This window comes from Aptenodytes forsteri, unplaced genomic scaffold, assembly GCF_000699145.1.
Source record: "Aptenodytes forsteri isolate BGI_AS27 unplaced genomic scaffold, ASM69914v1 Scaffold96, whole genome shotgun sequence".
In the NCBI taxonomy this organism is placed as follows: Eukaryota; Metazoa; Chordata; class Aves; order Sphenisciformes; family Spheniscidae; genus Aptenodytes; species Aptenodytes forsteri.
The window spans coordinates 7,948,992-7,970,363 of NW_008795029.1; the positions used below are offsets into that span (position 1 = coordinate 7,948,992).

At 45.3% G+C, this 21,372-nt stretch overlaps 1 protein-coding gene across 1 annotated transcript in view; it reads right to left on the bottom strand.

The window, feature by feature from the left end:
• Window positions 1–11,246, bottom strand: part of NPAS2 (neuronal PAS domain protein 2) — a 55,823-nt gene extending 44,577 nt beyond the window's left edge. The window contains exons 1-3 of the mRNA XM_009276172.2: window positions 11,200–11,246; window positions 5,458–5,606; window positions 2,181–2,272 (exon numbers count right to left, since the gene is read on the bottom strand). Of these exons, the coding sequence (XP_009274447.1) occupies window positions 2,181–2,272; window positions 5,458–5,606; window positions 11,200–11,231 (273 nt within the window). The 5' untranslated portion in view covers window positions 11,232–11,246. The remainder of the gene's footprint in view (window positions 1–2,180; window positions 2,273–5,457; window positions 5,607–11,199) is intronic.
• Between the last annotated feature and the right edge of the window lie 10,126 nt (window positions 11,247–21,372).

Here is a 21,372-nt window from a genome sequence, read left to right on the forward strand (position 1 = left end):
TCACTGCAAACCCAGGCATGCCTCCAAGCCAGGCTAGCAGTTGATCCTGTGAGGCGCAGCACATCCTTCCCCCCTGCTGACTTCAATAAGGGAAAGAATTCTGAGAACACTGGAAAATGCTAGTTGTTTAAAAAAAAAAGGAAAACACAAAGCCTTGAATAAAGACACAAACATATGTTCCTTTTTCCAGAGAATGCTGAGCACCCACAACTATTTAAGTCAATGGGAATCTGCTGGTGCTACAATCCTTTGAAAAGCAGGTCAATAACTTAGACCGCAGTAGCAGAGTGTGTGTTTAGCATCTCTGAAAACCCCTCAGCTGCTATAGTTAGTTTGATTTTGTTAATCTAAGTGCAGAGAATATGTTTTTCTTTAGTGTAGTACATTCAAGCTGTTTTCTAAAAAGCGCGATAGCTGTTAGCCCGTAGAAGAAAGCAGTGGTTTTACAAGGCAGCTGGATTGTGCATGTTACTATGGTGAAGGTTGTTGGTTTTTTTAAATCAAGTCTTTATTTCATATCCAATGCAAATTATACAAAAAGTGACTCACATCAGTGAGTAAAATCAAGTTAATGTATGCATACATAATTCTATTTTTATTTACTCTCAACTGGTCCTTCCACATTAAGAGGGCATATCCCTCTTCAAAGATTTCACTACTGCAACAGTCCTAGATGGACAAACAGAGCCTAATACCCACTTCTATGTAATTTGATGACAGCCTTTTCAATGGGGTAAGAAAAGGCCATTTTCAGGAAAGCTGATATATTACCGCAGTCAATTATGCTCTGATTCTTTTGAATCAGTGCTTGAAAAAACCCTTCCCATCTTTTAATAACAGGACGGGAAAAACTTCAAGCAGTCTTGTCCAAACGTTAATAAGATAAGATTAGTAGAAAGGCAAAAAAGAAGAGAATGATGAACAGCTGGCTCAACAGGGCATCCCAATACCCAATGTTATCTTGAAGGGCATGGAAAATCACAGTAGCAAGAAGGTGATTTATAAGCTGGGAAACTAAAAGCAATTGTTTTAATCTAAGATTGTGTGGCATACAAGTAGAATCAACAAAGGCCCAGACAGTCAAGACAACTGCCAATTTATTGCTATCCGACGGAAATATTTCAGTGCAGACTGAAGGAGTTATGTATGTTAAGAGTTCCTGCACGCTGAGAGGGGAATGGGCGGTTGTCAGTGCAATGGGAGCAAAGCGTCTCGTAACACTGGACCAGGGGAGTCTCATCACAACGAACTGCAATGGCCGAGGGACTGCCAGCCCCTGGGGGCCAGCAACGTGCCCCGGCTTCATGCCACGCCTTGGCGGGCCAAGCTGCTCCCCAGCATCCCTCCCTGCCTGCTGCCAGGGCCTGGATCATGCCCCACGTTCACATCATTTGTGGGAGGAGGAGAAGCTTGTTCCCAAAGGACACTGTGGGGCCATGCAACCTCCATGTGTTTAGTACGGGAGAAGATCCTCGCTAAAGAAGGTTCTAGCTGTTACTGAGAGAGAAAAATACATTTTAGCAGCTCATTTGCGTTTCATCTCGAACCTACATAAACGCCATTGAGTCACCTCCCTTCAAATCCCAGCTAGCGTTAAAAGCATCTATGGTATAATTTAAAGGTAATTTAAAAACTATCATTGCAAAATAACCCTGCTCCTTCTTAGAATAAAAAGTGTTTGACGAGGGCCTTGAAAACCATTAGAGTGGAAGTATTAACTGCATCAAACCAAGAGGAGCTGTCAGGTTTTATCTGCTTGTACAGCACCTAGCACTAGAGGGACGCGACACTGTTGCTTTTTAGGTGCTAGTCTTGCATAAATATTAGGTAATAACGCCTTCCAAGAACAGGAGAAAAACTGCCACGTGCCCTTTTCCTCACCTCTGTTTGTAAAAATAAAATGTAATCTGTGATTTGAATCTCTCCCCTGGATTGCATTTCTTGGGAGTCCCTGCGCAGCTTTGCAGGCTGCAGCAGCGCGGCGCGATGGCACCGTTGAGAGTGAAAAGCAACATGCGGGGACTCTAATCCTTTGTCCCAGTGACAGCTCCGCTTGATGGTCAAATACAGCAGTACCTGAAATCTCCTCTTTTGGAACTGCAGATGACATTTTATTCTAGACGCATGGGCATTTCCATGACTGCTAGACAAAATTAGGAAAGGCATATATGCATGTTCACCTCCAACATCAGCTGCGTGAATTCTTCATTGCTGAGAAACGAAGGCTTCCAGTCCTGCTGAATTTCAGAAATCTCCGTCTGTGCCGAGACTTCTAGACGAATAAAACATTTCATTCTTTTAAATTCGAAAAACCTTGTATCTTGCAAGCCTATATATGAGTTGCTATGAAAAGACAGCAATCACCTTTATATTCAAAAATTGCAGTTTTCAAGCACGCGTTTTGCATACAGAGACAATAACGATTATCTAAACCGGGCCCAATCCTGAAACGTTTTCTTCTTTTTTTACCTAGCTCAGCTCGAACTGACTTCAGTGGGAGCCTGTATTCACATAGCTGTTGACCTCAATCAGCCTTATTTAGGTATTGATCAAAAGATAAAACCACGTTGCATGAAATTAAAACCAAGGCAAGGATTAGCACATGTCAAATTGATATTTACAATTTGCAGCTTCAAAATTAGGATGCCAGAGAGCTAGGATTCAGCCTACAGTTCCTGTGTCAAATAGGGAGCAGCAAGAAAACTCCTTCAGAGGAGCCCCAAAAGGCCGTGACCCCAAACAGCAGAGGTATTGCTCTGTTCTCCAAAATGCAAGCGAAACATGAGTGTTTGCACCAGCCTTGCACTGGAGCACCGGCGCCTCATCCCAAATCCTCTCCGGAGGGGAGGGCCTCCCGTGCTGTCAGTCTATGAGACACCAGGGGGGTTTTGCCCCGCTGTTGGCCAGTCCTGGCCCCGCAGCAGCCTGAGGACGCTCGCTCCCCGAGGGCTTTCCGTGGAGGGGTGCAAGCGCACGGGGGTAACAAGTCACGGCTTCACACTGAAACTGGGGACCGTACCGGGGGTAGCTGGATGCTCCGTGGTGAGCTGTTTCCTTCAAAAAACAGCCACCCATGTTAGCTCTACCCTACTAATGCATTAATAAACTTGTCAGACAGTGTTATAGGGGTCAGATCTTATAATTTAGAGAGACTTGTGCTGGTTTTGTTCACTGCTTGGTCTGCTTGTCCAAAAGCGCTCCCTCGTTCAGCACTACTAGTGAGGGGATGCTGAGTGCAGCCTGTCTTCTCCTTTCGGCGCTGCCTGCTAATTAATCCTATCGATTAACACTTCCAGAGCATGTAATACCCAACGCTCCCTATTCGGAGCACACAGGCAAACTGGCCAGAGAAATGCAAATGGCTAAATTATATTCAAGACAGTAAATTTATACCAGTGCCTGTGCATATTGTCGCCTAGAAAGAAATCAAAGCCTCCGTTCAGGCTTTATTAGTGGAGATGCAGCCGTCTGCTTCTACCAGCTCATTCAACTCACCTTCTGCGCTGCTGGGGGCTGCCACTGATAGCACGGATAGCACGGCCTCCCCACAGCCCCCATGGTCTTATACAGAGACTTCAAAAATGGAGTAAGGAAAAAGAGAGAACAGCCCCAATCAGATTTTTATTATATAGTCTCAGAATATAGCATACTTTCAGCAGATCCGGAGCTTGGAAAAGCTGACATACACAAAACAGCGACCGTTTGAAGAATTACTTGAGATGTGGGAGATTCTCTGGATTATAAAGAAAGAGGCTGTTTATGGAGCAAAAAAATCTGAAAATTGACCTCGTCCTCCGTTATAACTAAAATCTTGGTTTAGCCTACTAAATGAAAGGGAAATACAACTGAATAAACCAGATCCAAAGTACGCTGAAGATAATCAACATTTTTAAACGCTGATGCTTTGTATTATATATTGTGTGACTACTAATCTAGTTTAAAAATAGATAACATTTGCTTTTTTTAGCAAGTGCACAAAAACCAGTCACAGTTTGACCCAATTGCTGTGGAAGGATTTGTGACTGTGAGCTTTCTTTTACCTAGTTGTTCTTCCAGAAATGAAGTGCCTTTTGGAGTAACTTATTTGGGCTATCAGCTACACTTGTCTACACTTATTCAAATCTCATGTGATTGTTCTTTGCTTGGCTTTATAATTGAACATATTCACACCCTCCTTTACTCTGCCTTGGGCAGCTAAAAAAAAAAAAGATGTTATTACTGTCATTGTTTAATAGGTATATACAATTATTAAACTTTGAGATGTCCTAGTCATGCCCTCCTGTATGAAATCATCTTGTCTGTGGAAAAAATTGATTTAAGGAGAAACTGCGCTCTAACAACAGAACCACTATAATTATTCCCTCAATAAGTTTGACATTTGTGATTCCATTATGTTGGGACTCATGATATAAGAGCTTTTATGGTCTTTTCCATTCCACCCAGAGCTCTCCAGGGAGTGAGGACGGGAGGTGCTGGATGAGAGAAGGCGAGCCTGGTGATGCGGTGCAGCAGCTCACAAGAGCCCTTTCTGCTTTGTGGGACCAGGGACGTTCCCCACGGTCACCCACTGAAGCCTCTTCCTCACAGGGGCAGAGCAGGAGAGCCCCATTTTAAACCAGTGCCCTGATTTGTAAGGGAGAAGCGTTTCAATTGTCCACTGCTGGAGGATGTCCATGCATCAGGGAGCCCGCAGTGCCCGTTCCTCTCACCGATTGGAAACTAGACCAACCAGACTAGATCCGCAGGGTCAGAAATCTCCTCTGCCCTCTGTGAGGGCACATGTCTAAAGGACTTAACTGTCACTGCTGCGTGCGTTTTAAAAAATAAACTCCTGGCTTTCTGAGGCCAAACTTTACTATTGCAACTGCATGCTGTGGAAATGTGACATAGCTTCTGCTTGTGCAAACCGGGTGAAGCACGTCAGCTATCTGTGGATGCAATTTGCTGAAACCGACTTCAAAAACTGGGGCCTTTTCTGGTCTGAGTTTTCTGCTCACTGTGGAAAATTGAGTCTTACACAGTCCACTGAGGAGCAGGGGGGGCTGAACAGATTGCTTCCCTGCATTTTTCTGCAGAGAAGCTGGGGCAAATGCTTTGTTATTCTGCTCAGAATACTGCAGATTTCAAGGAGGGAAATCTTCCCTCCAGCCCCAAATCTCTCTTGTTCAAAGCATCCCTCTTCTTCACATGTGCTGCAGGGCACTGCTGCCCACCTTCCCTCGGTTCCTGACAGTCGCCCCCTTCTCTAGCAGGTTGAGAGTCATCTCAAAGAACAGCCAAGAAGCTGGATTTGGGCAGCACAGTGCCTGCAAATGATCTTTTTAGATGAGATAGAAAAAACCAACCACCTTATGTTGGCACTTTTAGGCCCCTTGAGCCATTCTGATAATAACTGAAGGAAACAGGATATTGTAGTAACCGTCTGGCAAGTTCATGAAGAGCCACAATAAATCTTACCATTGTGTTTCTGCAGAAAGCCAATGACTTTTTCCAGCACAGTAGTTTTGTCCATTTTGCGAGTGTTGCCTGGAAGCATGGAGCTGAGCTCTTTGATGAGAACATTGAACTGATCACGCCTCTTCTTCTCAGACTTGTTACGCGAAGCCCTGTAGACAGGGGGAAAAAAAAAGGATGAGCAGATCAAGAGGAAAAATCATCATGTACCTCCTCTTTGGAGTGTATACACATGGAAATTAGCTTGCTGTGTGCCTCAGCATGTGAAGATTGACACTGGCCTCCAACAAAGCTGCAGAGACAAGTAGGAAGCGACTGTTCCTACCTCCTGCTCTTGTCTTTGGGCCCCCTTTAGAGTCCAGCGGGCAGATGGAGGCTCTGCTCTCCCTTCTGTGCTGCCTCTGGACACTCTGGTCGAGCCTATCAGGTCGGCATTAAGCCTGTAGGTGAAGGAGCTCTGTCCATCTCCTAGGCATGCACAGGATCTTGAAAGTTCACGCAGCCTCTGAGGAGGCACTCAGAGCAAGAAGAAATAGAAATGCTGTGACAACAGTAAAACCGTCCATAAAGGAGGAGAATGGGGACTGGTAAAACTATATGGGTCATACCCATCTGTGCAGTCTTAACAGGAGAGAGGGACCGTGGTCCTGCAGCTCAGCCATTGCACTGGAGCTGGGTCAACCTAAAGGACCTGCCCGCTTTGGTCACAGGTCCTCTGGCTACCTCCAAGCTGGCTTACAGAGAGGAATCGGGCTGTTGCCTTCTAGTCATTAAGATCAGGGACCTGAGCAGAGGTTGCTGCAGCTCCCGTCTAGTTCATATGCCACCTAGTTCAGTCTCCCTTCCAAGGTGACAAGGGCAAGCAGGAGGGAGGGCATCAGCATGTCTCATCTCAGCACAGACTGGGTCTGAGGCTGGGATGTGTTCCCAGACCTGGGGGCTCAGAAGTGTTAGCAGGGGTCCCCCGCTTGCCCCTAATCTCTGTGTGCCACTGGGCAAATCGCTTAAGGTCACAGTGCCCCGACTCTTCAGGTGTAATATGGGGACTCTGCAGCTTTCTTCACCAGTCTTGTCTGTTTAGCTTGCAGGCTCCTCAGAGAGAGCCTGCTTCTGCTGCTGTGTGTGAAGAGCTCATAGGAAGAAAGGATCTGATTTCATTTGGGGTGTTTTGGCACCCTCATAATACTGCCATTAAGGCTGTTGATAATCCTTTCAGCGTGTGCACTTTATTTTTTTTAAATTATACGTCAACCTATACACGAGCAAGTGTTTTCTGAATTGTTCCCATGAATACGACAATCATTCTACTTGGAGGGTATCATCCGGACTTCTGTAGCCATGTGAAAATAGAAATAAATAAAACCCAGAAGGTTTGTCTGTTCTTCTGAAAGGTCCTCAAGCAGACGAGATTTGCCTTGTTAATTATGTAAAGATCTAAGAATATGGTTACATGTAGACAGGAAAGAAAAGCCAAGAGGCCGGTTCTCACTCCGAGTTTCTCAGTCCCAGCTAACTCTGCTGTACCTCATAAGCAGCTCTGGATGCACACTGCTGAAAATCTGAGCAAAATTTAGCCCAGCATCTACATCCCCCCCCAAGGACCAGGTTGGCAATAAACATTTTCAGCAGAGAAATCACTACAGAGGCTTCTGGATGTTACTACTGACAGAGAGGTAATTTTTGTTTGTCTTGCTCTCAACCCTGAACACACTTGGAGAGACACTGGATAGAAGCCAACACTTGATTATTTTACAGCTTTGAACACAAGAGATTGGGTGGATACTGCCTGACTGATTTCAGCCTGTTCTTATTACAGTGCAAAAGGCTGTCAGAACAAGATGTGAAAAGCTCCAGCCTTATCCTATTTCTGTACAGTTCAAGGGGACGTTAAGAACATCAACATTTTACTTCCTCATAATTCAATCCTCAGTTCATTTTAAGCTTAAAGGGTCTTGATCTCCCTGAAAATAAAATAAAACACCAACCGTCTGTAGGGAAAGTGTTGCTTTTTCCAAAAAAAATAAAGATGCCTTGACAGAAATAAAAAGTATCTATTTTTATCACTTGACATTTTATTCACAAAGGAAACATAAAAACTCCTCTAGCGGAAATAACTCTACCAAGATCTGAATCGATGGTCACAGTAAAATCTTAAAAAGGAAAAAAATGAGGATAAACCCCCACAATTAGGTCACGTAAAGTACTCCTGCACAGTTGTAAATGCTTTGTTCAGTCCAGTTGTAAATGTCTTAAATAATGCAGTTTTCATCACTTCCCTTGGAAGATTATTCCCTAGCCTTGCTTGCTTCACTGCTAGGGCATATCATTTACAGTAAGCCAAAACAGTCTCTGTCTTAATTCCATACTATTCGTCCCAGTTCTCCTCCCTCCTCACTACTCAAAAAAACCCACAGCATATCCAAGGGGAAGAAGGAGACACAGTATGAATAAAATCTGGATTTTTAGTGAATACAGCTAAAGGCAATACAGGACAGCTTGAATTCAGAATGATCAAAATCACCCATTTAAAATGTGTTCTAAATAGCCATTTTTATTCTCTTACATATTTGCTGCTTGTTGTCTTAAAGACAGACTGATACTTGCTGACTAGTAGCCATTACGCTACGCTGATTGACAATGAAATGTGGCTTTACACTAAATTTCATATTTCTTTTTGCTGTCTGGGTGGGATACGTTATATACGCATCAAAGCAAGTAACCATACCACATACCTTAACTCAGATTCTTAAATTTACTTTCTACTGGAGAGGAAAATGGCAGGTGATAGTCTTTATTTATTAAGCGCTTACTTACCGTTCATTTCAAGCTGGTTTTGGCTGGAATTTGGAATTCAACTGAATTGCAAAAAAATGATTTTAAAATAATTTACTATTAAAGCAAACTAAAAGAAAAGCAGATAGAGAAAAAAGTGCACAAAGCACGCTTTTTGTTTAAAATTAATAAATCTATAAAACAAAGTAAGCCTCATCTAGCATCAAAGAATTTAAAATAAAATGATGGTATCTGACCTCCAGAAGATCAGTAGACAAAACTGGTATCTGACCTCCAGAAGATCAGTAGACCTCAAAGAGGTCCTCGATGATCCCAAGTGTGGTGCCATCATATCCACATTTTAGTCCTCGGGTCTTTGGACTGAAGAGTCCATTGCCTTAGGGCGATGCAGAATGGGGCTCAAAATAACCAATGTCGTGAAGGAAGAGCTATGCATCTCGGCCAAATACAAAACACTTGGCCCAGGCGTGGGAGTGCAGGTGCCTCTCCTTGGGAGAGGATGGACCCTCTTCTCAGCATGGGTGGGATGTCTGTGTAATACAACCTGTACCTGCCTAATAAATTGCAGCAGACAGCAAATGGTTTGTGTGTGTTAGTCACACTTCCAACTTGAGAAACCCAGCTCCTGGCTTGGGTCCATCCCCAAAGAGTTAGATCCAGAAAGTTCCAGTCTCACCTACTTTTTACTCAGAAAAGGAAAGAAGAGAACAATTTTCTTGGCTTTTTCACCCCCTCTCGTGTTTCTCAGCACTGAGGGACCAAGTCCTTATACCAAATAGAAGAAAACAAAGAAAGCGTTTCCCCTGCGGCACAGGACAGGTAAGAGTCCTCGGTTTTCAACACACAACAGTAAAATGTTCAGCCAATGGCTTCTCCCAAGTTTGACTCTCTTTAAAGCTGTGGAAGAAAACCTGTAGCTTTTAAATGAATTTGAATGGTTTTAGTATACTGTAGTAACTTTAGACGTTCATGAAGCCTCTCGTGATTTCAAACTTAATTTCAAATTTAGATAATTTAGATTTATTTCTCAAACGTACATTTCTAAATGTACTTAAATTACAATTTAAAGAAGCAATTTCCTTTTTTCATTTTCAGAGTTATCATTTTTTTATCCACCTTGATATGGGCCTGCCCCAGGGTATGACAAAATTTCCCTCCAGGAACAAATGGCATGAAAACCATACCAGATGGTGATGACAATCGCTGATAGTGAGGATACATGTTATCCTATTTTTGTCTTATATGGATTCATTTAATGCATTTTTTTTTAAACAATATCATGTTTAATGATATCACAAATGATATGAAATGATAAGGTTTAATGCTAGCACACAAATATCTTGAAGATAATCAGGCCGTAAGCACGTGAAGCGGCGACGCAAGGTGGGCTCCCTTCCCCTGCTCCCCCCTTCCCCGATCCCGGGGCTCTGGGGCAGCATGACGCCTCCCGCTGTGCTACACCCTCTCCGAAGAAGCGTCTCTTTGCGATGCGGGGTGGTGGCGGGAGGCATCCCTTCCCCAGATCCACCCCCTCCCCCGGCCCCAGGTGCCTGCCTGATGGGGGCAGGGGGTTGGGCAGAGCCGCAGGCAGAGAGGCTGGCCCTCTCCCAGGCACGAAGCCCCCCGTGAAGAGCGGCAGCAGCGCGGCTCCGGGGGCTGGCGGGCCCCTGGCCTCAGCGGATCACCCCTCGCAGGCCTAAGGGGAGGCAGTTAGGTCAGCGCTTTGCTCCCGGTATCAAAGGCCGGCCTTCTGCAGCTTGAGCATGCACGTGTTAAGAGGAGGGAGCCAAGGGGAACTGTTGAGCTCGGTTGCAGCCTGTGCTGACCCATATTGGTGAGAAAAAGCTGCGGGGAGGAAAGAAGGGGAGAAGGAACCAAAAGAGATGAAACTGGATCAACTAGTTGTGCCTGGACTGGAAATACTGTCATTAGAGGGAACCAAGGGGACAAATGCGGGCAACCCACGGCTCCCTCTAAAGCAATTAAACTGCGGGCTGCGGTATTAGAATCATAGAATCATAGAATCACTGACGTTGGAAAAGACCTCTGAGATCATTGAGTCCAACCATCGACCCAACACCACCAGGCCCACTAAACCATGTCCCTAAGTGCCTCATCTACTCGTCTTTTAAATACCTCCAGGGATGGTGACTCAACCACTTCCCGGGCCAGCCTGTTCCAATGTGTAACCACTCTTTCAGTAAAGACATTTTTTGATATTGATATTTGATATTGATAACGTGTCCAGAAAAAAAACCCTCAAATGCTTCCAAACAGCTTTTCTGCAGATGCCAGTCAGATCTGACAGTTATTAAGAGTTTTATTGCCATGGGTATTCTGCCTTGAAACACACCCTTCCCCTCCCCACAAAGTGTTCGCAACAATTTCTCACCAACTGGGACTTGATGATGGAGTGCAGAATGTGTGAATAAAGGTTTGTGCCAGTTTAGAGCTGATACAGCACTTTTTGTGGTCTTTCTCTGCTCTGAAGGTAACTTCTGGGTGTTTTCATTACTGTGAGATAGGCATTGCTGAATAAATGACCATCATAATAGGGAAAAACCCCACTCTTTTAGTTCTTTTTCTTTTGCAAAATGCTTTTTGTAAAAACCCCACATTTTTATACACTCAGGAAGCTTGGATGATGTAGTATAGCGGCAGGAGTACATTGTTGGTTCTTCAGTTCTTGTGTTCTGCAGTAATGTGAAGAAAACGATCAATGCCTTGGCTTCTTTGACATTTTCCACAGGAAACATTGCTACGTTATTTTCTTCTTACAGGGTAGCCAAGAATAGGAATCTGTGAGATTGCAGGTTTTCAAGTTGTACTTGGCTGTATTTTACTCTCTCTCTCTTCGATTAATTGATTATGGATAAAAGAGCTTCTGCAGCAACAAACAGTATCAAGCTCATCACAAGTTAAACAGAGAGTTATAAAAGAAAAAGTGCTCACCTCTTTGCCCTGTCTTTCTCATCTTCATCCATTAGATTGTCTAAGCAGTTTTTTCTGTTGAAGGAATGCGAGAATCATTATGAAATGTCATTTTGTTAGCTCTACTGCAGGTTAATCTCAGAGTCGCTCTATTTCATTTTAATAACAGAGTGATGAAATCCAGGTCAGATAAATGTGTCAGCAGTGCTTTATGCCACAGTCCTTTATTTTAGAAAACATCCATTGTGGATAATGATGTTATTCCTGAGCGTCATGCTAGCCTTAGGGGCTCCAGCCAGGGATCAAGGCTCCCAGGCACAACATGGTGCACCAGCACAGTACAAAACCAGTCACTTCTTGGGGAATTTTTCGGTGTGGAGGTTACTTTCTGCAAACTTGCAGGCTGGATGAACCCTGGGGTCTGCCCAAGTTGAAAAGGCGTTTTCAGCGGCTCCAGGTTCCCCACAAAACCACCCCCAGTGCAAGGGCTGGCATCACTGATGCCTCTGACTCCTCAGGTGGAGCTTCCTACTGGGAGGCTCTTTGTCCTCCTCTGCGGGCCCTGACCCAAAGCCCAAAGAGGCAGTCGTAACTATACTGAATTACACCCCAAATTCAAAGTGTCCTCATAAATCCTGCTGCCTAAGCCGCACTGTGAAAAAAACCTTCATGTAGCCAGCAATGGCCGACAGACCGCCTGTCTGGTGGTGCCAGCACCGAGCGTGGGGACCCTGTCACTCTTTTTGCTAATCTTCACCAAAACGTTGTGACCTGCCGTCAGGTTTATAGTCCAATTGCTCCGGCAGTTTGAGCTGTAAGGAGAAAGTACTCTGAGCATAAGATGTGTTCATAAAGCCACAGAGTAAAAGGGGGTAAATTGGGTAAATTAAGTAAATTGGTGTAGGCAAGGCAACGGGAAAAATACAAGAGCAGCCCAGCTGAAGGCTGAGATCCTCAGAAACACTTGTCACCAACTCACTGCCCACCCTCCTCTTCTCCGTGGCCTTATGAGAAAGCGATGCTTGAGCCCTAACCACTTCAGCCCGAGGAGGAAGCCCTGTGCTGCTGCAGCCTCTCACGGCACCTCGTGCCCATGTCAGCCACAAAAGCCGCGTGCTGCTGCATCCCCCACAAATTTTTTCCGAACTGGCAGCACAATGCTTCTACAAACCCTGGATATTGTCAAAGTGTCATTTTCAAAGCGACAGTGTAATGACAGGCAATGATAAAACTCGTTTTCAAAAATCAATGGTTCTCATTTAATGAGTCCTCAACACGTAAGACATGAATAAAACTGGAGGGGGGGAGGAGGGAAGTTAATTGCTATGCATTATTTAAGCCCATGGTATTTTCCACATACGAGTCACACAGGAATTTGCCTGTTTAAAGAACATTTTATGAAAAAACAGGAGTGAAAACTTATTGATAGTAAGAACAGTGGATAAATTCCCTCCTTCTGCTATTAGTTCTCTTACAGCAATATTCCACCTGCTCATTACTCAACACTTAGCTAAGAATGTGAAACTACCCTGTAATTTTTTATCAAACATAAGAGTAATGAGGAATTAAAGCCACGGGTCACTGATTGGAGGGTAAAGCTTCTACTTCATGGCATTCAGCTCTTTGATGGAGGAGCATAAATAGGAAATATGAAGGCCAAGGGACTGGCTTTTTTGCTTGCAAAACAGACAAGTCAGCCATATCACAATCCATATTTTAGACTAGGAAAATTTACAGAGCCAGTTAAATTTTATTTACCAGTATTTTACAAATACTTTAGGTCATTATTCACCCAGTCCCAGAATCAGGCTGCTAGCCCAACAAGTGTGTTTTCAAATAATTCAGGCTAAAATCTAGTGAGAACATTTAGTGGTTTTCATTGTTATTTGCTCACATTGCAACCGAAATGTTCAGCTATGTTATTTGAGAATAAAAAAGGCATCAATAATATGGCAAGGGTTAGCATTTAGGATTTTGGTGTCTTTCTTTGCTAGACCTTTGCTCAAAATGCTCTGTTGCATGCACCCTTGTTGAATCTAGGATAGGACAAGTGAAATGGGGCAGCGTCAGAAGAAGTTGCTTTCTCTGAATCCCTGAAGATCTTCCTTTACTGCACCAAGGCCTCCTCTGGCTGTAACTGATTCCCAGTAGAAAGCAGAAATATGGGGATGAGAGCTCTGGGTGGCTCTGGGGAAGGATGGGGGTGGATGGGGCAGTCAGTATCAGTGCCGCTCAGCCCCGGCTGTTTTACAGAGGCAGAACATAGCTAATGGAAAGGGGCTTCCTACAGCTGTACTCTATAAACCATCAAGGAATTACACTGCTGTGAAGCCTTATGAGAGATCAACAGGTCTAACTGGTCTGTTCTGCCAAGGATTTGGCTAGATCTGTAAAGCAATTCATGGCCAGCTTCCAGTAAACAAGGTTTCTCACTGACTGACATAAAATTCTGGACCCGCTGTGCTGTTGCTAGTGTTAGACAATACCTAATTGTCTTTTTGCTTCTGTTTGCTCAGACGGCAAAATCTCCAGAGCATCATAAGCATTGCTAACAGCATTTGCCAGTACATACGTACCATATGAAATTAAAACTGTTCTCGATAAAACAGGTATGGCAGAGTATACAACTGTTGCAAACCGGTACTGCCATCCCTCTCCTGAGCCACACCAGATGCTGGCTTACACCTGGAGGAGAAACCCATGGCATGGAGCTTAGGTATGTGCTTAATACAACCTGTTTGCTTTATGTTAGTCTCCCAGACCTTCAGCTGGGAGGGTCCCAAACAGCACACTGGAAATCTACTCTTCTATCCCCATCAGTGCCTGGTTTAGGAGGCAATTCTGGCTCATTGCAATGACAGAGGCAGGCAGTAATTGCCATGGCTCTGTGCCACGGTTCCCCTGCAAAGACATGACATAAAAACAAGCAGCACAAGGATTTCTCAGAATTTGAACAATCCTTTCATGCTAACAAAGAGAATTTGGAAACCTACGGGTAAGAACAACATGATGTAACTCCTGCCAATGGAGTATTTAACACTGACAGTTACATTCAGAGCTTCATTAATGTCATCGTTATCAACAAGGAATGAAGAAGCTACCACTCAAAAAGATGGGAACCACTTGGAATAAGGAGGAGAAAGCTCACGTACTCCCATCACGATGGTACTCAGACAGACATACAGAAAGATGCATACCCACAAGCAGGCAAGAGTGGCATTTTGGAAACAAAAGATTGGCTAAAACTATTAACTGTGTACCCCTGGCTTAGTTATCAGATGGAGAATTATAGCACAAACATCCCCCCCACATTCATTCATACAATGAATAGTTGCTTGGGAAAGAAGTAATTCAGGCAGAGTGCCCACTCGCTCCAGGGACTCTCCAGAAGAAAGATTGCATATGTTTATTTTGATACAGTCTATTCCCAGTGGACACAGAGCTTGCATTATAAAATTCATCTGGCACTGATCACCTTATCCTGCACTGGAAACATGTTTTTTAGTGAGTTATACTACTACTCTTCTGTGTGGGTGAGGTTGGTTTCTCTCCTTCCTGCCCTGCTGCTCATAAGGATACACTATAAAATGACTGACACTGAAATGTAAGTACTCAGTTGTTGATTTCCCACTAAGTTGCCACGTGGCCAGCTAATCTCACTTCCTACAAATCAGCCTGACATTTAACAAGAATTTTAATCATATTTGTTTAACTCAGCTGAATTATATCAGAGATGTAAATCTCCATTAGAGGTCCTGAGATGTGCCTGGGGAAGCCTGGTGGGAAATCACAGTGTTTGTGCTCCTCTGGCTCTATGTTGGGCAGCTGGGGGGAAAGACTGGGCTTTTCCTCCCCTTCCCTCTCCGGCATGGTGGGGTGTCTGCCTCCACCACGCCACAGGCCTGCTTGGGCTATTCAGCCACTTGTCCTGTACAGGGCATGCTCAGCCCTGGGGAGAGGGGTGCTGCCTGCCATACCCTGGTGTTGCTTCCCACCCACTACAGATATACCTGAGCCCTCACTCGGACCTCCCCCTCAGACCACTTAGGATGCTGGTACAATACCACCATCCTAAGTAAAGATTATGATATTGCACTTGGAGAACAATCCTCTCACAGACAGGGGATGGGCAAGGGTTGTACGGAAAATTGGGACACTGGGAAGAAACAGCTTGAACTACCTTCTGGCCTCTGGGCAGAACCTCCCCAACAACTGTTAACTTTGTGAGGAGGGAAGAAAAAGAGCAATAGGGTGGAGGGTAGACATGCCCCTGTGCCTTCCAGACACATCGCTCAGCCTCCACTGCCCATCTTTGCTGCGCGTTACTTCTGCAAGACACTGAGTGCTGCCTCAACAGGGAATTATTCTCCAGTTCCCTCTTCGAAGGAGAGGAAAGAGGCTGTTAGTGCAGAGCTCGGTGTTATAAAGGAGGCATGCGGGTATGTTTGGTGGTTCAGGATTTAAAGGCCAGATCCACCCATGCACAGCATCCCGTGCACAGTGAGTAGGATCTAAGACATAGGAAGAAGGCACCGAAGGGGAGTACAGGCTCTGGGCATGAGCCAGGGGGGACAGTTTTTGGCCACTCACTAGCACAGGGGACAGTGTGGCTGGGTTGTTGCGCTGGCACCACTGCCAGGTCCCCTGGCTGGGGACGATGGACAAGGTCTGACGGGCGCTGTGGTCGGACAATGGTGTTGTCTCATGGGTGCTCCACAGTGTGGGTTAGATGGGCACTTGCCCACACTGGGGAGCACCACTGTGGCTTGGCACTAGCAGCTGTACCCGCTTCTTCTCAGCTAAGGCAGAGCTCTGAAATGAAGTAAACCACACAAGTGGCTTACCAAACAAGTAAAGTATTTCCCTTCCAAGCCTTGCTGGGGGGCAAAGAGAAAGATTAGCAAATGGGAAGCGGCAGGAAAGGTCACAGGGTGATAGGCAAGAAGTGACCATCTGACTATGTTAAACACCTGGTTCCATGTTTCTCTGACGTGGATGAAGCACTCAGATATCCCACCGTGAGGGTTATGGCGTGAACACACAGAGGAAGGATTTGTATAAACACAAATCGGAGTAAATCAACAGATTCATAGACACATCAAACTGAACTGTGCCCCTCCATCCTTATTTTTCATATGTAAACCTATGAACTGATACAAGAACATGCTGGAGTCCATAACTAAATACAGCGCAATCCCACCCGTAGCAATCAAAATTGATTTATCAAAATGTAAACAAAGTAGCCTTAAGAAAACTTGAGAAAAGATGGTAAAAAATCACTTTCCTGATGATATACATTGTTATTTGAGAAGGGACTGTGACTTTTCAGCAGGAGAATGGCAGTCTGCAGTTACCACGGGTCATGTAATGCCACTATTGTTATGGGAATTACTGTTTTTACAAGTAAAGGAAAAATCCAGTAGCATGGTAAGTGTCCAGCTTTAGAGTTACGACTATTTTTGTCTGACAGCGTGCACCTTAGTCTTCCTGCATTCAGTAGATTACTATGTTTTGTTTACACTAGAGAAGAGGTTGTTTAGAGGCTTCCAAAAAAAAAAAGGAGAAAACTTTTTGAGAAAATATTGGACTTCATGAACCTTATGGGCTTCTCCCTGTTTCATACATATGTGTACAATGAAACTTTAGATGGTAACAGGCTTAAAGCAAAACAGACATTAAAAAATAATCCGAATGCGGACAATGAAAATGATGGAATTTGACATAAATTAATGCTCCACTCTTCTGAACTGGGGATGGCACGGAGATGCTCACAGGTAATGCAGCTGAGTGTTATGAGATTATGACGAAGAGAAGTAAAGGCTCAGAGCATATTCTGGTTTTATTCTTTGCAGTATTCCCATTTAGTGGGAAGAGGTAGTCTTTTCTGCATGTCAGAAACCTTGCACCTATTTCTGGGTGCTATTAGACAGCTCCCCCCCTCTACCCTGGTGCCGGTTGAGTTTTAGGGTGTGCAGCCTGCAAACCCTCTATAGATGTGGTACAATTCGCATCAGTTTAAGTCATGGGTGCTATGACAGCTCCCCCCTCTACCCTGGTGCCGGTTGAGTTTTAGGGTGTGCAGCCTGCAAACCCTCTATAGATGTGGTACAATTCGCATCAGTTTAAGTCAGGAGTGAGACGGCTGACGTCAGCAGTGCCGTGCTGGAGCGCGGCCAGGGTAAGTGAGAGGCATCGTTTATCTCTAGCTTGTGAGCAACGCGTAAAGTTTGTGCGGCGCTTGGGATCTCTGATGAAGATCAGTATATACATGCTCGTTATCTTCATTATTATTATTATTACCCAATGACTAAAGCCATTCAGACTTCAGTGAACAGGCTAAGTGAATCCCTGGGTTCAACTGCTGCTCTGCTCTCCCCTCGCACGGCTGGAAACAGAAAGGCAAACAAATTAAACTAACATTAATCAGCAAAGACTGCCATCTGTATAACTCGGAGCACTTCTCCGCGTGCCCGTCCCCTTCCAGCAATGCTAAACAGGATTAGCCTTCCGTGGGCGGACAGGGAAAGTAGGTCAGTTTGGTAACATCGCTGCGTGCGATGAACGGAGGAGGATGTGACTGCAGTGGTCTGCTGGCAGCCTTCTCGCCTTCTGAATGAGCCACGGAGACGAAGCACTTGGGCTTGCCATGGGGCGCACGAGGCGGCTCAGACCCCCGTGTCCCTGCAGGATGACACCTGCCATTGGTAGAAGCAGGGGTTTTGCAAAGTATGGCTGGTGCATTGGAGTTAATGGGTGCATTTCAATACGGAAACTGAGGCATGGGGCAGCTGAAGGCTTAGTTACTACCAGTCTGTGCACAGCCAAATATTTGTCAAAGCTTATGCGTGAGCAATGTGGCAAGGGATGGTAAGCCATCCAGTGGAGGTACCGTCTTTCTCTATTGACTGTACTGGGTGTGTAGGGATGGTGGCAGGAAAGCCAAAGCTCACCTAGACTTGGCACTTGCAGGGCACGTCAAGGGCAGCAAGAAGAGCTTCTGCTGCTGCATCAGTAGTAAAAGTTTGAACAAGGAAAGTGTGGGACTGCTGCAGTATTGGGGGTGGGTGGGGAGGTGAATCAGTGACAGCAAACACAGGTAAGGCTGAGGTACTGATGCCGCCTTTGCTGCAGTCTTCACCAGCAAGGTCTCCCAGGCCTCTGTGTTGGAGGCAGGGTCAGGGAGGAGCAGAAGGACCAGCAGTGGGTGAGGGTCAACCCAGGGAACTTGAGGGAGCTTGAGGGAAGTACAAGTCGATGGGGCCCAACCACCTGCCTCCATGGGTGTTGGGAGAGTTGGTGGTGTCCTTGCTAGGCTGATCTCTCTCATCTTTGAGAGGTCATGGAGATGGGGGAGGTCCCTGATGGCTGGAGAAAGGCAAATGTTCCCTTCAAAAAAGGCCAAAAGGGTAATCCAGGGAGCAACAGGCCAGTCAGCCTCACTTCAGTCCCTGTGAAATCAGGGAGCGAGTCCTCTTGGAGCACATCTCTGGACACATGAAGGAGAAGGTGATCAGAAACAGTCAGCATGGATTTACCAAGAGTAACCTGACTGCCTGCTATGATGAAATGACAGGATCTGTGGATGGGGAGAGAGCAGTGGATGTTATTTATGTAAGCTTCATGCTCAAAGGCAGGGCTGTCGTCATGAGGGGGACTCAGAGAGTCTGGAGGAAAGGACTGACAGAAACCTCATGAAATTCAGTGGGGACAACTGCCAAGTCCTGCACCTGGGAATGAAGAGCCTTGGGCTCTGATACAGGCTGGGGATGGTCTGACCAGAGAGCAACTCTGCAGGAAAAGCCCTGGGAGTCCTGGCAGGCAGCAGGCAGCGCGCTGTGCATGAGCCGGTGGTATGCCTTGGTGACGAGGATGGCCAAGAGCAGCCTGGTCTGCATGGACTGCACAGCCTGATCAAGGGAATGGATTATTCCACTTGACTCAGCACTTATTAGACCACACCCAGGGTAGTGTGTCTGGTTTTGGCCCCCCAGCACAGAAAAGTTATATATTAACTGGAGGGAGCTCAGCAGAGACCCCCCCAAGGCAGTGGGGGCTGGAGCACTTGCCCCGTGAGGAGGCGCTGGGGAAGCTGGGCTGGTTTGGTCTGGGCAAGAGATGGCTTTGGGGCACCTTACATCCCCCCAGTGCCTACAAGGAATGAATGAGGAGCCAGAGCTGGGCTCCTCACAGTGGTGCAGGATGAGAGAGTGAGAAATAATGGGCATAAGTAGAAAGAAGAGAGGAGAACCTTTTCTCCATGAGGACAGCCAGGCAGTGGAGCAGCCTGCCCAGAGAGGCTGTGCCATCCCCATTCTTGGAGGTTTTCAAGACCTGACTGGACAAAGCCCTGAGCAGCCTGGTCTGACCTCAAAGCTGGCCCTGCTTTGAGCAGGAGGTTGGACCGGAGACCTCTTGAGGTTGTCCTGTGATTCTGGATCTACTGAGCTGGCTACCACTGGAAACATCCTAAGCATATCAGTCCCCCTGAATTAGTTCCTGTATTATATATGTTGCTGAAATCTATTTTACTATGCTTTTGCTCTTCTGTGCTACAAATAGCTTGTGCACTGTCTCCCCTACACTGACATCTCTCCTGCTTTATAAACCTGCCATCTAGGAGAAAAGAATGCGAGATACACATCTTAACATTGTATGTCTGTATGTCATGTGTCTGTCATGTCACTTTTAGACAATGATTTAAAAAAGTATTCACTTTATGATAGAACTAGCAAAAAAAAAAAAGAAAAAAAATGCCTCTCATGAGAATGGCCCTTGACTGTTATTCTTCTCTCTCTACTTCTCATGTTCTTGATCTGTTTTAGGTATTTATAAAACTTTAATCCTCATAGTATCAGAAGTCCCGAATGTACAAAGACTTTAACATGTGCTTAACTCTATACTGCTATAAGAAGTCCCTCATGTATGTGTATCTTTGCAAAATCCAGGCCTAAATGTGGAGGTAGAGCTGCACAGATTATTTTGTAATTATTAGCTCTGAAATCTTCCCTTGAAAATGGTCTCAGTCATAAAGTGGTCTCAGTTATAAAGTATTCTCAGTTGTAAAAATCTGTTAAAGTTTATTTGCTTCTGCAAATATTTAAATAAATAGAATAATATAACATCTGACCTACGATCTTCTGATGGTCAAATGCTCAGCCAGTACAGGCAAACTGGCAGAGTATGCAAATATAACACTATAAAGATTTATTTGTCAAAAACTCAAGGATTGCTGTTTTGTTTGGCACGAACTACCTGGGAAACACCAACACAGGCAGAAAAATCAGTCTTTTTCGATGGGACTGTTGTCAAAGTCACTCTTTTTTTTCTGGCAGCAATAGCCTTGACAAGATCCTTTTAATCCTTTCCATCCAATTAAACAGGCTACAGTGGCACTAGAGTATAAAGCAAGATGCCCAGGAGCTGACATAGGTTGGTCTCATTCCCCCCACTCTTTTGTTTGTTTGTTTGTTAACCATTTATGGATGGCTCTTGAAGTACCTAATTACTCTTCTTTTAAAAGCTCTGGGCCTGGGAGTAATTTCACTAACAGCAGAGAAATATACTCTAGAAGGGAATTCTGAATTTTTGACAGTGCTGTCAAATTAATTGTCATGATTTACACCAGCCACGATGGTGTCCCCTCCATACATAAAATGCTGAAGTAAGAGGCCACACATTTCTGTGGAGATTTCAGCAGGAAAGCTGAAACATGAAGCCCAATTTCCTTCTGGTTTTAGGCACCTAACCTGATGTGGCAGCTCCCTCTCCATTGAGCAGGACCTGGGGTGAAGGATTGTCCTCTCTCAGTGTCCTTGCCTTCTCCCCTCCCCGGTGGGACCTTGCTTGCTTCTTCAACCAGCAAGAACCGGTGGCCCCAGCTCCAAGGAGTGGACCGGGACTTGAGCCAGGCAGCGAGTGCTTTCCTTGGCCTTCCCCATCCTCATGGGCATCCCAGCATGGTGACACCCATGGGGACTCAGCTGCTCTGCCATTGATGTGGGCCAGAGGCAGGAGGTGTGGGGGGGAAACGTGATCGCTCCTGCACAGAGCCTGCAAGAAGCAACAACTTCCCTGCCCTGTGCAAGAGGCAAGGCTGTGACCTAAATCTGCTGCTGTACAGGGGAAAAAAATCCCTATACAATATAAAGAAATAAATACAGATATCAACACCAATAATCCCATCACTGTTGTGTT